The 14,499-nt window shown below is 47.6% G+C and overlaps 1 protein-coding gene across 1 annotated transcript in view; it reads right to left on the minus strand.

Annotated features, from left to right (window-relative positions):
• Nucleotides 1-2,466: 2,466 nt before the first annotated feature.
• The window catches only part of SLC4A5 (solute carrier family 4 member 5), a 124,934-nt gene continuing 112,901 nt past the window's right edge, over nucleotides 2,467-14,499 (minus strand). The window contains exons 28-33 of the mRNA XM_034659387.1: nucleotides 10,434-10,502; nucleotides 9,604-9,777; nucleotides 7,523-7,675; nucleotides 5,660-5,744; nucleotides 4,568-4,635; nucleotides 2,467-2,598 (exon numbers count right to left, since the gene is read on the minus strand). Coding sequence (XP_034515278.1) covers nucleotides 4,601-4,635; nucleotides 5,660-5,744; nucleotides 7,523-7,675; nucleotides 9,604-9,777; nucleotides 10,434-10,502 — 516 coding nt within the window. The 3' untranslated portion in view covers nucleotides 2,467-2,598; nucleotides 4,568-4,600. The remainder of the gene's footprint in view (nucleotides 2,599-4,567; nucleotides 4,636-5,659; nucleotides 5,745-7,522; nucleotides 7,676-9,603; nucleotides 9,778-10,433; nucleotides 10,503-14,499) is intronic.

The raw sequence follows: 14,499 nt of genomic DNA on the forward strand, positions 1-14,499 counted from the left end.
CTGCTCCTGCTCCAGGCAGCTTGAGGTAGAAAGAAAAGAACAATGGGGAGCTGACTTCCTCCTTCTGCCAGCTGCCTTTATTCTTTTGATAGTTTCCTGGAGATGAAAGAGGATAGTTTGCTGGAGATGTTTTTGTAAGCGAGGTTTAGCTCATGTCCACATCCCATGTTTGCTGACTTGACCAAAATTATTAAACATGGAGCAAGGTGAGCAGACAGGGTTAAGTTTTATTGAATTATAGTTACAAGTGGAATTCTGACCTGCTACATGGAGATGTAACAATGTGTCAACCTGTTAAAAGCTGTCAAAATTAAAATGTTCATTATATACAAAATATAAATGACATAATAAGGTGAAAGTTACAGTGATTAATTTACAGCAACAAAAAATTAACATTGTAGTTTCCAACTTGATTAATCAAGCACATTTACTCCGGAATCCATAACATTTCTACAGTTTAATTTGGACAAAGTGCTATTGGAAATCAGCCAAGTTTTAAAACTGAAATGTTAAGGGTCAATTGTTAGATCTCCCAGGATTGGTGCAGCTGAAGATAGAGAATTTATCCTTAAATTCAGGGGATGGTTCTTTTTTTTTTTTTTTTAAGATTTTATTTATTTTTGACAGAGATAGACAGCCAGCGAGAGAGGGAACACAAGCAGGGGGAGTGGGAGAGGAAGAAGCAGGCTCATAGCCTGAGGAGCCTGATGTGGGGCTCAATCTCATAACGCCCGGATCTCGCCCTGAGCCAAAGGATCTGCACCACCCAGGCGCCCCTCAGGGGATGGTTCTGGATTAGTGAACAGCTAAATCATTTTGCCGCAATCAGTACAAGCAGGAGAACTTTAGAGCTTTACCTCTTGGCAGTATCCCTTGGAAGGGAGCTCTGAGATTTAACTTAATAAACACAGTTTTCTAGGGACCAGGCACTGTATGAAGCTCTGAGGATCGCAGACACAATTAGCTGTCCTCGTACCCAAAGTGTCGATGCTCTAGTGTCATTTGTCTTTTTAAAAAACAGAAAAGAGGGGCGCCTGGGTGGCACAGCGGTTGGGCGTCTGCCTTCGGCTCAGGGCGTGATCCCGGCGTTATGGGATCGAGCCCCACGTCAGGCTCCTCTGCTGTGAGCCTGCTTCTTCCTCTCCCACTCCCCCTGCTTGTGTTCCCTCTCTCGCTGGCTGTCTCTAGCTCTGTCAAATAAATAAATAAAATCTTTAAAAAATAAAAATAAAAAACAAAAGAACGAAGAAAAAAAAGCACCTGCTTTGGTCATCATGAGTAAACATAATAACTAACCAAAGTGATTTCCTTGAGATTCAAATCCATAGTTGTTTTGGAGAAAGTACATGTCAGCTGCGTTGTGGCTGTCAGGCACATAGTAGGTGTTGAATAAACAAGGTTGGTGTTTCATAAGTGGGGATTAAAGATAGACTGATAGTAAATTTCATGAGGAAGGGTTTGCTTCTTTATTAATGAGTTATTAATCTACCCAACTTCCAATCATTCCTTTAAAGTACTAATCTAATACTGCAAAGTTATAATCATTTTACATTAGTGCTGCTTAACATGCAGTGGTCCTGTGGATGGGAGTTTGACTTTGGGAGCAAGGCCATTGAAAACCTGTAGGAAGGACCTACCCAAGGGTAGAAAGAAGTCTTATTCTGGATGTGAAAGACCAGTGATATTAATTTAAAGGATCATTTTGTTGAGATGTGGTTGAAAGTTCATTTTAACAAGAGCAATTTTATTTTGAAAATGTGCCCACTTTCATGTGTATGGTTCTTTCATTAGCAGACTTTGGGAACTGGCTTTTCAGTCTGGGGACGCTCCAGTCACACTTCTGTGCTGGCCCAGGGCCCGCAACGCATGCAGATGGCACAGACTTGCCACAGGAGCCTTAGAAAGCTGCCCGAGATGGGAAGGGAAGATAGGGCCTTCTATGCATTTCTTACTATGCCAAGTTGCAAAACAAATTTTCCAACTTTGGTCTACTGAAGTATGAGCATTTCAGTGGTTTGTTCAAGACCATCTAGATACTTTAAAATCTAAGCTTTAAAAAAAAATCTAACTGGTATTTGTTTCAATAAAAATTTACTATTGCCCCCTTTATCTCAGCTGTGTTTTAGGGGGCAAGCATTGTTTTCATTTCAAGAAACGTTACAATTTCTATCCTGGACTGCATTTTAAAATAAGGTACCATGTGTCTTTTGGTTGTTTTCATAACTACAGAAGGGAGGCGACCGCTTTGCACGTAAGTAGTACTTTTCATCCACAGATCAGTTTCCTATCAAGTGGAACGACTCCAGCTGTTTGGCAGATAAGGAAACCCGCTCAGAGAAGTTCAGAGGTCTGGCCCAGACCGCACAGTGACGATGCAACCGTGCCCTCCCACAGTGAAGATGAAGCCCTGTCTGTCTGGGGGCAGCTGTGTCCTAGAGGGTGGTCTCGCCATCAGTTTCTCTTCCGTATCTGTCCACGTCTGTGAAGTCACAGTCTGACTCCATTTCTATCTTCACCTGTGGCACCATGAACACTGGGCTCTGTGAATAGTTGAAAGCAGGTGAAGCTGGACAGGAAATTCTGAAGTGCAGTGTGATGCTGGATGAGAAAAAGAGGGAAGGGAGAGGGCGTTATCTAGTACTTGGTGTTTTCCACGCTCTCGCCCAGAGCAGGGCTCTAAAGCAAGTAGTTTGGTCCTGGCTTAGGAACTGGACACGTCAAGGCAGCGAGCGGCATCCTCTGCACTTGGCCTGCGGCTGTGCTTGCTGAGCTAGTCTCGCCAGGGGCCTCAGTGCGGTTTTCACATTGCTGCCAAGGCGAGCTTTCTGGATCACAGATCTGTGATTCCCACCGTTCAAGAGGTAGAATCCAAGCTCCTTAGTGTGACCACACAGGGCCTTCTACTTTGCACTCCTGACTACTTCTGATTTGACTGCCTGTCCAGCCTAGCAGTCTTCACTGTGGGTCTACTTTGAAATGGTATTTCAGGATTGTTCCCACTGCCTGAAATGCCCTTCTTTTGTCTCTTTTCTTCTTTATTCTGTGCACCTGGCAGACTCCCATGTATCGTTCTTGACTCTCAAGATAAGGCCGATCCCTCCCTTAGACACTGTCCTTTATCTTATGTGTGCTCCATTGTTCTCAGCTCGCAGAGCCATAAGTCTTTGTTCCAAGGCCTGTCTTTCTAGACCCCCAGGGATTAAGCACATGCCTTGTGGATCTCGGATGCTTAACCTTTGTTAAACTAGATCATGTTGCTGAGCCTTTTCCTTCACTGAAACGGAATCCTGTTCAGTGGTCTCCTTCCACCTACTTACATAGAGCTGGTGAAACACCAGTGTAGCTATACCATGTTTGTATGTGGAAATGCCCCATCCTGGTGCATATTTTCTCTCCATGGACTGAAATTGGAGCAATTAGAGGTTCGATTTGGTGTAGGCTACTTAAAAATGAAAATAAATCAGGATAGACTGCTTTTCTCCCAACACCTTCATACATAAAAATCAGTGGCATTCATGTAATGGTGTAGGAACCCTGACTGGGGAGGTAGGATGAGAAGGCAGGCAGTGATGTAATTTGGACATGTGACACTCCTAGGCTAGAGTGCCCTTGGGTCTGCTGCTTAGGGGGGCTTGTTACGATGTCTCTTCTCATCCTGGCAATGTGGTAACAGCTTTGACTTCTTAGGCGATCTCATTCATGTTTTCTAAAATCTCGTGGATGAGTGCATCTAAGCCTGGAGGTTATTCTGCCTGTAGGCTTGGGATAGCCTGTGCCTTTGCTCATGTGTGATGTAGTCCAGTGATTCCCATCCAGTTTAGGGCACCATATAGGGGCGCCCTACCATCTTCCCCAGTAAGAGCTGAGGCTGACTTCCTCGCCTCTGGATTTCTCTATTTTTGAGTCCTCCTTGTTTTCAGTCATCAAGTTGTCCACTTTTTTCATGGCTTCTCATTAACAACACTAAGGTATCACAGTTGGCACAGGGGCCCCTGGAAACTAGGCCTGGAATCCTTTCTTGACTATTCTCTCTCTTTTTTTTTTTTTTTTTTTTTTTTTTTTTTAAGTAATCTCTATGCCCGACCTGGGGCCTGAACTCACTATTCCAAGATCAAGAGTCGCACGCTCCACTTCATCTTTGATATTTAGTTAGGCTTCTGGCCTTTCCTAATTAACCATGCTATTACTTTATTCCACAAAGTACTGGAGTACCTGGTGTTTTGACCTTTAAGCTCATTTATCCTGGCGTTCAATAATGCATACTTCAGTCATATGTAGTGTTTCCCTATATTGTTTCCCCCCAGTGTTTTTAGTTTTACAAGTATTTTGTATTTTCCTTTTCTAAAGTAGAATGCCTTCGTGTATTGTAATCATGTTATGGCAGTAAGAGGACAGACTTGTTACTTGACACCAATAATCAGGTCTGACCCCTCTGTCTCCCAAGGTGGACCGGCAGAGGCCTTTTACTGAGACACTGGCTAACCTGGGAAATCCTAGTCCCTCCACCCTCCTGGCCACTGCTTAGTCTCTTATCTAATACCCAAGGAGTCTAGCCCACGGCCATTACCTTCGGTCGAGTTCTGAGTCACTGAAGGAAGAATCAGAATGAGTAACTCCAACTGGAAGATCTTTTTCCTGGCAGGAAAATGACAACGTCAGTTGTGGAGCAGGTTTGAGGAGGGTGCTGGAGAAGACCTTTCTCTAAACCCTACAGCCAACACTACGGAAGAGGAAGTCAGGGGCCTCACAGATTGCATCTGGCTGGCTCAGTTACTCAGTTACTCCTTCCCCAGAGGGCTGTCAGCCAGGATAGGTGGGTGTGGGCCAGGGAAGAGTGAGAAAGGGTGATGGAAGTATACAAATGGGAAAGAGAGTTAGCAACTAAAAAAGAGGGACTAATGACGGAGATGTGATGGGAAGCCCCTCAAGGGCCCTGGCAGGATCCTAATCTGGGTCTTTTAGCAAAGTGGCAAGCTCCACATTAAGAACACCGAGATGAGGACTCAAGTGGGATCTTTCTGATTACTCCAAGGATAGGCTATGGTCTTGATGACAAAACTGCCCTCTGGTAGGGAGCTGAAGCTGGGAGGGGGTAAAGACAGCCACTGAATCCCCCAGGATCTTTGTAAGCAATGCCCAATCCCTCCCAGGCAGCCTCCCTTTCAGCAGTTAGTCATCTAGAATCACAGTCCAACCACTACAGCCTTCCCTTCTAATTTATGATCCAAACACTTCACTGCCTGTTTCTCTAAAGGGGACAGCTCAGCTTGGATTTGAACCCTCAATCATTTTTAAAAACCACTGGAAAGCATGGGAGGCTCAGCAGGTCATGTTTGGATCGATGTGGTCTGACACAATGCAAGAGAGGGCCAGATGGTGCCACCGGCATCAGGAGGTACCGGGGGAAAGGAAGGAATGAGGGGCTTTGCCTAAATGGAAGTGAGGCTTGATCTGGCATCTGCAGGATTTGATTTGGGGATTCCATTGGATGAAGTCTGAATCCTTGTGGCCCAGTTCTCACTGAACTCTGCCTACCACAGGAGTCCTCTAGCATCTAAGACCATTAGGTCCCCCTGAGTTAAAGATGGAAGTCCCTTGGAGGAAGAGGTGGAGAATTAGTAGTAAGTAGGAAGGGAGAGACACCATGTGTTTTACTTACTGGCAATGCAGTGGATACCATTTTGGGGATCTGATTGGACACTTTCCATGGGAATCTTTATAACTGAGGGAGGAGGGAACTGGGGCTGGAGAGAAACAGTGGGAAAAGCTGATAAACACCACCAATTCAACAGCTTTGACTCTCTTGCCAAGATGGAAAATACATGCATCCACAATGTGCCAACACCAATCCTCTCTACATCCAGTCTAAACAGGGGGTGCCGCAAATCCTCTGGGGCTCACTGAGGGGCAATCACAGTTAGCCTGCTGTCCTAAACAGGACAGAACTCTTCCAGGAACATTACTGATCAGAACAGTTTCAACTGTCATAGTAACCAATCTCTCAGGAGTGAATCTCACACAATAGCTGCTGTTGCTGTAAAGACGTGTAAAATGAATTTGTGCAAACTGAATCCCATTTTTCCATTGAATGTATCATGCTTTTCCCCAACCCTGAAATAGTTCCTGGCACGTGGTAGCCACACAAATATTTATTGAATGAATCAATGGAAGAGTAAGCATTTGTCTTTAAAAGGCACTTAGATTCTCAGTTTCTTTGTTCTCAAGTCCTCTCTTTGCAAACCATCCAAATCATCAATGAAAAACACGTGAATGAATGATGGGCCTCTTCCTACCTGGAAGAGGAAAGCAATTAAGGACAGGGGAGTTTGGATCTACCATCAGAAGATGATTTGATTGCCACCCATCAGCCAGCAAATGAACAGCTTTGATCTGCAAAAGGCAAAACCACTAGGATAGTTCAGGTGGATACAGGGATGTGGGTTCAGGTCAGACCTGGGAGAACGGGAGGCAGGCATGTGGCTAGATGGCATGGACAGCTTAGCATATTAGAAATGATCACATTCAAAGTCAGGAACGGGGGGCGCCTGGGTGGCTCAGTCAGTGAAGTGTCTGCCTTCAGCTCAGGTCATGATCTCAGGGTCCTGGGATTTAGCCCTGCATCTGGCTCCCTGCTCAGCAGGGAGCCTGCTTCTCTCTCTCCCTCTGCCCCTCCCCCCACTCACGCGCTCTCTCAAATGAATAAAATCTTTAAAATAATAATAAAATGAAAAATCAGGAATAGTTTTCTTAATTCCCTTTTAGACATTTAGCCATATGTCCATCTTGGGTGAACCACTTCCCTTTCGGAGGACCGTTTCATCATCTGTAATGAGTACTTGAACTAGACGATCTTTCTGCTTCACATTTTGTGAACTCTAAGTCTGGACTGGCTTCCTGTCTGTGGACTCCCTGAGTGTTTTGGGGGTGGGATGGGGAGGAAGCATGAGAGAAGAGTAGATGGGGCAACCAGGTGGTCCCCAGCATCTGGGGAATGTAGCCACTCTCCTTTCAGTGAGGACATGCCTCTCTCCCCACCTTCTTCCCTAATACCCCAGGGGCAGGCAAACCTTGTTCCCAGTCCTTCCACCTGTCCAGGAGTCCAGTCTACTAATTGGTGCCCATCAGACTCTTCCCCTGAGACCCACTCCATTCTTTGGAGGTCAGTCCTCATAACCTCCCTCAGGATGGAGCCGAGTCTTCTGCCCTGTTTCATCAAGGACCTGCCCTGCTGTTGATAACGGCCTCAGGAGCTCACAGAAATGGGAAAGAATGGGTGTGGTAACCAGCCTTTCCTTGGGTTGGGGGGGGCTCATTCACTATGGCCCACGCTGAGGATATTCCCATAAGCAGACAAACTCTCAGCACCCCACACCAACACAGGCAGAAGCCTCAACTCAACCCAGACTAGGCCCAGGTGATCACAACTGGCCACCTGAGAGCCCACCCTCTCCCTGGCCTGGGCAGAAGTGGAGGGAGGGTCTCTTGGTCTCTTCCCTCAGCCCTGGCCTCACATTCTCCCCACCTCCTCATCACTGTCCTCATGGGTCCCTTTCCTTCTCTTCTTCTTATCTGTCTCCTTCTTCTCCTTCTCTGGAAGGACGTTGTCAATCCAGGCCAGATCGTGCTGGGAGAAGATGAGGTCCAGAAGCCTTCGAACAATGATGAGGCCCAGGATCTGTGGGGAGAGTTCAGAGAAAACCATGGGCTCAAGGCCCCAAACTCAGACAGTTTTTTCTCCCTCAGCTATGTTTAGAAACTTTCTCTGGTATCTTTGGAGCCAACTCAAGAGCTCTGACAAAGCATCATTTACCAACTGCCCAGCTTGGTTCCTCTCATCTGGCCTTTCCTCAGTTGAGTGACAAAGCCTACCAATGAGCCAGGGGACAGAGACTGTGACAGCTGAGGTGGGGAACCAGGCAGAGACCAAGGGCCACAGAACTACAGTTATTCTTTAAATCCGTGATCCTCAAACTTGAGCTTCCATCAAAACGCCTGGAGGGCTGTTAACACGTACACTGTGGGGGGCTACCCCCAGAAGTTCTGCGTTAGCAGGTCTGGTGTGGGGCCCGAGAATCGGCATCCCTAATAAGTTTCCTAGGAGATGCTGACACTTCATCAGATTTCATGCTCTGAGATCCACTGGCCCTCTGTCCCTATTTCTGAGAGCTGCCAATCTCTCTGTTAACAAGTATAAAGTACACTGAATAAAGTGTACTGGGATATCAGGAATTTTTACAGTAAACTCTAGAAAGTTTGGTTCTGTTCAGCATACACAAATTAAGGGGGGAAAATGTGTGCTTTGGGGAAGGATTAAATACTGGCCTTTTAATAAACTCAATGCGCCCAGGGTAACTAGTTATAAATATTGCCCCTTCACTCCCAAGAACCAGCCACTAAGTGAGGTCAGGGAGAAAACCAGCCAGGATTTAACTCTGGTTCCTCACTGACCTGCTTCTTGGGAGCAAGTAGAGGTTGAGAGCTGGACAGACCTGGGTTTTAAAAATCCTGGCTCTGAAAACAAATTAGTGGTTGCTAGGGGCAGGGGTGGGAAGAAGCACTGTCTGCATAGAAATGGCATGGGTGGGGGGCGCCTGGGTGGCTCAGTCAGTTAAGTGTCCAACTCTTGATATCAGCCCAGGGTTGTGAGATCGAGCCCCCTGTCGGGCTCTGTGAGAGGCATGGGGCCTGCTTAAGAGTCTCCCTCTGCCCCCTCCCCCTTGCTCCTGCTGTTGCACACATATGTGCTCTCTCTCTTTCTCTCTAAGAAAAGAAAAGAAAAAAGAAAAGAAATGACATGAGGGAATTTTAGGCATGATGGAACTGTTCTGTATCATGACTGTGGTTGTGGAACCACTAACCTGTGCATTTGTTAAAACTCATAGAACCACAGAGTGAACTTTACTGCATGTAAATTTTAAAAAAATCAATAGGGGGAGGGTATGGATCTTGGCTCAGCTCCTTTTGGTTGTGTGGTTTGGGTCACTCACACATGCTCTCTGAGCCTCAGTTTTCTCACCTGTAAAATAGGGTCAGTGGTAGTACTTCAAGGCTGCTGTGGACTAAATGAAACAGTGCTCCACACACGCTAATCGTGCCTATAATTTCCTTTCCTTTCCTCTTGTTACCGCTAAACCCCATGAGGGCCCTGTTGGAGAGGATCCATTTCCCTTTCCCTGGAGTGGTGGTTCCCAACCTTGACTGCACATTTATGCTCACTTGCAGACTTATTACAGGCACCAATGCCTGGATGTCGTGATCTGGGGTGAGGCCCGGGCACAGGTTTGAAAAGCTCCCAAGTGATTCCAATGGTCACCCAGGGTTGAGAATCCCAGGTGGGCATATTTCAAATCCTGCCTCTGTGTCCTCACTTTGGTCCCCAGTCCAGCCCCGTACGCTTTCCCGAATCATTAGCCCTCAGGCTCCCGCACTGTCCCCCAATACCCCCCTCTCTATCTGGCCTGGGCTCACGACCCGAATCTTATTCTATGCTTGCCTCTGTGACCCTGAGAGAGGCAGGCCATCTGTGACGGCAGACCTCCCCGCCGGGGACGCCTGCCCAGGCCCAATGGGCCGAGCAGGATGGGGAGCCCACGCCCACCTTACCATGACCGGGAAGATGATGGCGGCCATCGTGGACTTGAGGATCCAGAGCACCGCCAGGCAGAGTATCTGCACCAGCGTGAAGAGATGGATCCGGCGCAGGGGCACGTGCCGCAGGAATGCGTGGTCTGGCTGGTGCTTGGCCGGCATCAGGAAGAGCTTGCAGCGTTCCCAGAACTGTTGGAGGGCGCGAGGCTCAGCCAGGCAGTGGGGACCCCGCAAGGGAGGGGGCGCTGCTGGGGGCTTGGGACTGTGGGAAGGGGTGGTGCGGTGGGGTCTCATAGAAGGTAGCCCCTTGTCCGGACTAAGAATGCACCGGAGGGGGACTGCAGGTCTAGGAGGACACACAAGGAGCCCTTAGGGGAGGAGGCCGGAGCCCTGTCTGTGGGGCACAGCCCTGAAGCCGGGCGCAAATGGACACTGCCCCCATTCAAGGAAAATGCAACTAATTGCAACACAAAGATATCAAAGACATCTGGTGTATCCTGCTAAATAAAGAACAAAACAAAACATTTTCTTCTGCTAGAGTTGCCTTAGAGAAGAAGAGAGTTGTAGTGACAGTCTCACTGGAGTCAGCCCCATCGGTGTTGTGAATCCTGAGCCTTCCCCTCGTCTGTAAACTAGGTTTCACGGCACCTATTACACAGATCTCATTACAGAACACCTGTGAAGGGCCTGGCATAGTGATTTTACTTGGCACACAGTATATGGTAGTATCTTTATCACCCTTATTCTTCCACTGAACTGGGGAAGCAAGCACTTGGGGTTTTGGTAATATGGCAGCAGACGTAGAGAGCTGACTCCGGGGCTCTGTGGGGTGGGGAGAGCCTTACCTGGATGCCATTCAGGGAGGCCACGCCCATGTAGAGGAAGACTCCATACAGCACGGGCATGGGAATGTACTGAAAACGAGAGAGGGAAGCAGAGCTCTGGACTGGGCCTCTGCCCAGGGCAGGCTGTTGGCCGCCCTGTTCTGTATGACAGCATCTGCCAAGTCACAGAGGCAGCCTGGCCTGCCTTGGCTTTCCCCAAGCCATGAAGGAGCTGGATATTTAGGGGAACTGAGCCTCTGAGAGCAGATCTGGAGCCAGTGTTGGTGGGGAGGGCTGCCCTGCCCCCTTCTTTGTGCAGCCTGGATGCCCTGCTGTCCTGCTTCTGTCCCTGCAGCAGCCATGTGGTTTGGCTGAAGACACACCTTCTGGAACGTAAGAAAGCTCCATAGAAAGCCCCCTGCTTATTCTTGTCAGCTCCTTTCCCCTTCCACCCCCAGCTGAGGACCCCCACAAAGCTGTATTGCTCTGGGAACCTTTATTGAGCTGACCTCCCTCAGCAGAGAGTACGTGCTGATTAACAAAAATTATATACCCTACACAATTGGATTTAAAAAAGAAACAAAACAGATGTGCATAGATAAACCAACCACCACTAATTGCCAACTAATGGCTAATGGTCTGCTGGGCATCTTTCCTTCTGATCATGCTCACAGGTAACTTGTTAGCTTTTTCAAAAATTGGACCATATCACTCATACTGTTCTACAATCATCATTATGACTCTTTAGAAGTCTTTTGAGGTATTTATCCAGTCTCTTTAAGCTATATTTCTGCTTCTTTCACCCTTCCCCCTCCCATTTTTTTTCTTTTTCTTTTTTTTTGAGAGAGAGCGAGAGAGCAAGTAGCCAGGGGTGGGGCAGAGGGAGAGGGAGAGAGAGAATCTTAAGCAGACTCCATGTCATGCCCAATGTAGACCCCAACGTGGGGCTCAATCTCACAAACCTGAGATCATGACCTGCACTAAAATCAAGAATCGGATGTTCAACCGACTGAGCCACCCAGCACCCCCTCCTCCTTCCCTTTATCTGCCCCTTTGACATGTGCCACTGTGAACAAGGCTCTGCCTTGGTTCCAGGGCGGTCATGTTGGAACATGTGGGCAAATACAAAGTCCTGTGCTCAGCTTTTAGATGCCACTTAGGATGTCCAACTAAATAAGCCACCTCTTTTGACATAAGTTAGGCTGGGTTCATTTTTTAAACACAAACCATGATTCGGACCCATATGCTGTAAACCTCAATCCAAGACATTTGATCTTAAAGTAAAGAAGGGCAATACGGGCCACTGCATCATTCCATTTGTACATGGCTTATGAGATTTTTTGCCCAATTATGAAACAAAGTAAAAATTCCCACAAACACTATCCTAATCATTCTCAAAATGTGGGAGCAATTGAGAGAGAAATAAAATCTTTTTTCCCCTAAGATTGTATTTATTTATTTGAGAGAGAAAGCAAGTGAGAGAAAGAGAGCACAAGTGGGGTAGGGGGCAGAGGGAGAGGGAGAAACAGGCTCCCTCCTGAGCAAGGAAGCCCAACACGGGCCTTGATCCCAGGACCCTGCGATCTTGACCTGAGCCAAGGACAGACACTTAACCATCTGAGCCACCTGGGTGGCCCACAAAATAAAATCTTAAATAAAAGACTTAGCTATAGTCTGTAATAACACAAATTCTAGATGGCTTAAAACTTCCCTTTGGACCTCATGAGGAGAACTGGGCTAAGTGATAGAGAATTTGCAGTTATCCGTGCCTGATTGAAAAGTCACCCTTCAACCCTAGGAAAATATCTCCAGTCCTGTCATTTGCAGATTCAAACAGCTTGCTCGGCAAATCCCAAAGGTCCATGACATCACACTGACAAGTGATGGGGCTGTGATCTAGAATTCTAGATTAATCTACACAAATCTTCCTAGGATCCCCACAGAAAGCCCTTTTCAAACATTAATGAAACAGTAAAATGGCAAAAAAGGTGCCTCTAGTGTTAGTTTTTTACTCTACGTTGGAGGAGTCGACAATGATCACAGTCCCACAAACATAAGGACGTTGCAGCCTTCCCATATGATTTGAAGCTGAGACCATGAGAACACCTCATGGGGATCAGAGGGGGAGCTTCTGATATGGCCAGGGGTTCCCCTGAGGCAGAATGCTGAAACCCACGGTCCTGAAGAACAGTGGCAAGGTGCGAGCAAAACACGAACAGAACAGGACAATCCCTCAGGGTTTGGGAAGGACCGGGGATCTGCAGAACAGAGTGTGTAAGGTGTTTATGCCAACTGTCAGAAACGTGGCCACCTCACCCTCCAACGCCCTCACTTGGCAAGATAACCAAAACTTTGCAAATCGGTGATGACAGGGCTGAAGATTATCACTGATCCTCTAGCACTAAAAATCACTGTGTCTCAATCAGTACAACCATCCATTGAAAGAGAAATTACATCCCTTACTGCTTGAAGTGTGGTCTTTGGACCCCCATTATTGGCATTGCCTGTGAGCTTGTTAAAAATGGGGAATTTTGGCCTACAGGAGGAGAGTTAAGATGGCAGAGGAGTAGGGGACCCCTTTTTCGGCCAGTCCCCTGAATTGAGTTGGATAGGTACCAGACCAGCCTGAACATCCACGGAATCAGCCTCAGATGCAGGAAGATACATCTGGGTCTCTACAAATGAACTTCTCCAGCACTGAGTATTGAGGTACGAAATGGGGAGCCGTGAAACCGCGCACAGATATCAGAAGATAAATGGAGATAAATGGAAGCCACCACGTTTGGGCGCCGGGAAGCAGTAGCCACCTGCACGGGGGAGCGGGCGGACTCGCGGACGGCACCCGCGAGACAGCAGACTGAGACCGTGAGCCGGGAGCGTGTGCCACCAGACTGAAACAGAGCTCCGGTGCGCTCACTGGAACCAGACTGAGACCGGGAGCTCCGGGAGCGCACACAGGGTGGCTGGCGGCTGGCAGTTGGCGGGGTTAGAAACACAAAGGACAGAGACGCACCAGCCCTGGAAGTGAGGGCTGGGATGCTGGGTGTGGGGCGCACATCCCCGGACGCTGCAGGGTTGAGCAGCACCAACAGAAACAGAGTTAAAGTGGCCAGAACGTCAGTGGAGAATGGTCCGCGACCCCTCTGTTCTGAGACAGAGGCTGAGATTCGGCCGCTGCTGCTCTGACTCTCAGAAGAGGCACAGCAAACCACCAGGGAAAGGCCGCTGGAGAATAAAAGCCTGGAAATACCAGCTCACAGTGTGCCCATTCCCATCCCCCCTCGCAGGGGACTTGGAGACTCTACCCAAACAGGGTTGCCTGAGTATCGGCACGGCAGGACCCTCCCCCAGAAGGCAGGCTGAAAAATCAAGAAGCCCACATCCCTAAGATCCCTATAAAACAAGGACGCAAGGCCTGGGTCCCAGTCAATAATTTGGGCTCTGGACAACCCTGCAACCTCTCCTCATCAGAATGATGAGAAGGAGAAATCCCCCCCAGCAAAGAAAAGACAATGAGTCTGCGGCCTCTGCCACAGAACTAATGGATATGGATATAACCAAATTATCAGAAATGGAATTCAGAGTTACAATGGTCAAGATGATGTGTAGACTTGAAAAAAGTATTAACAAAAATGTTAATGAGAATATGGAATCTCTAAGGGTGGAAATGAGAGCAAATCTGGCAGAAATTAAAAATTCTATGAGCCAAATGCAGTCAAAACTAGAGGCTCTGACGGCCAGGGTGAATGAGGCAGAAGAACGTGTCAGCGAATTGGAGGATGGGTTAGTAGAAGAGAAAGCTAAAATAGAATCTGGACTTAAAAAAATCCATTCTCATGAATGTAGGTTACAGGAGATTACTGACTCAATGAAACGTTCCAATGTCAGAATCATCGGCATCCCCGAAGGGGTGGAGAAAAACAGAGGTCTAGAAGAGATATTTGAACAAATTGTAGCTGAAAACTTCCCTAACTAGCAAGGAAAACAAACATTCGTGTCCAAGAGGCAGAGAGGATCCCTCCCAAGCTCAACCATGACAAACCTACGCCACGTCACGTCATAGTGCAATTCGCAAATATTAGATCCA

Source organism: Ailuropoda melanoleuca, chromosome 4 (assembly GCF_002007445.2).
Source record: "Ailuropoda melanoleuca isolate Jingjing chromosome 4, ASM200744v2, whole genome shotgun sequence".
Taxonomy (NCBI): Eukaryota; Metazoa; Chordata; class Mammalia; order Carnivora; family Ursidae; genus Ailuropoda; species Ailuropoda melanoleuca.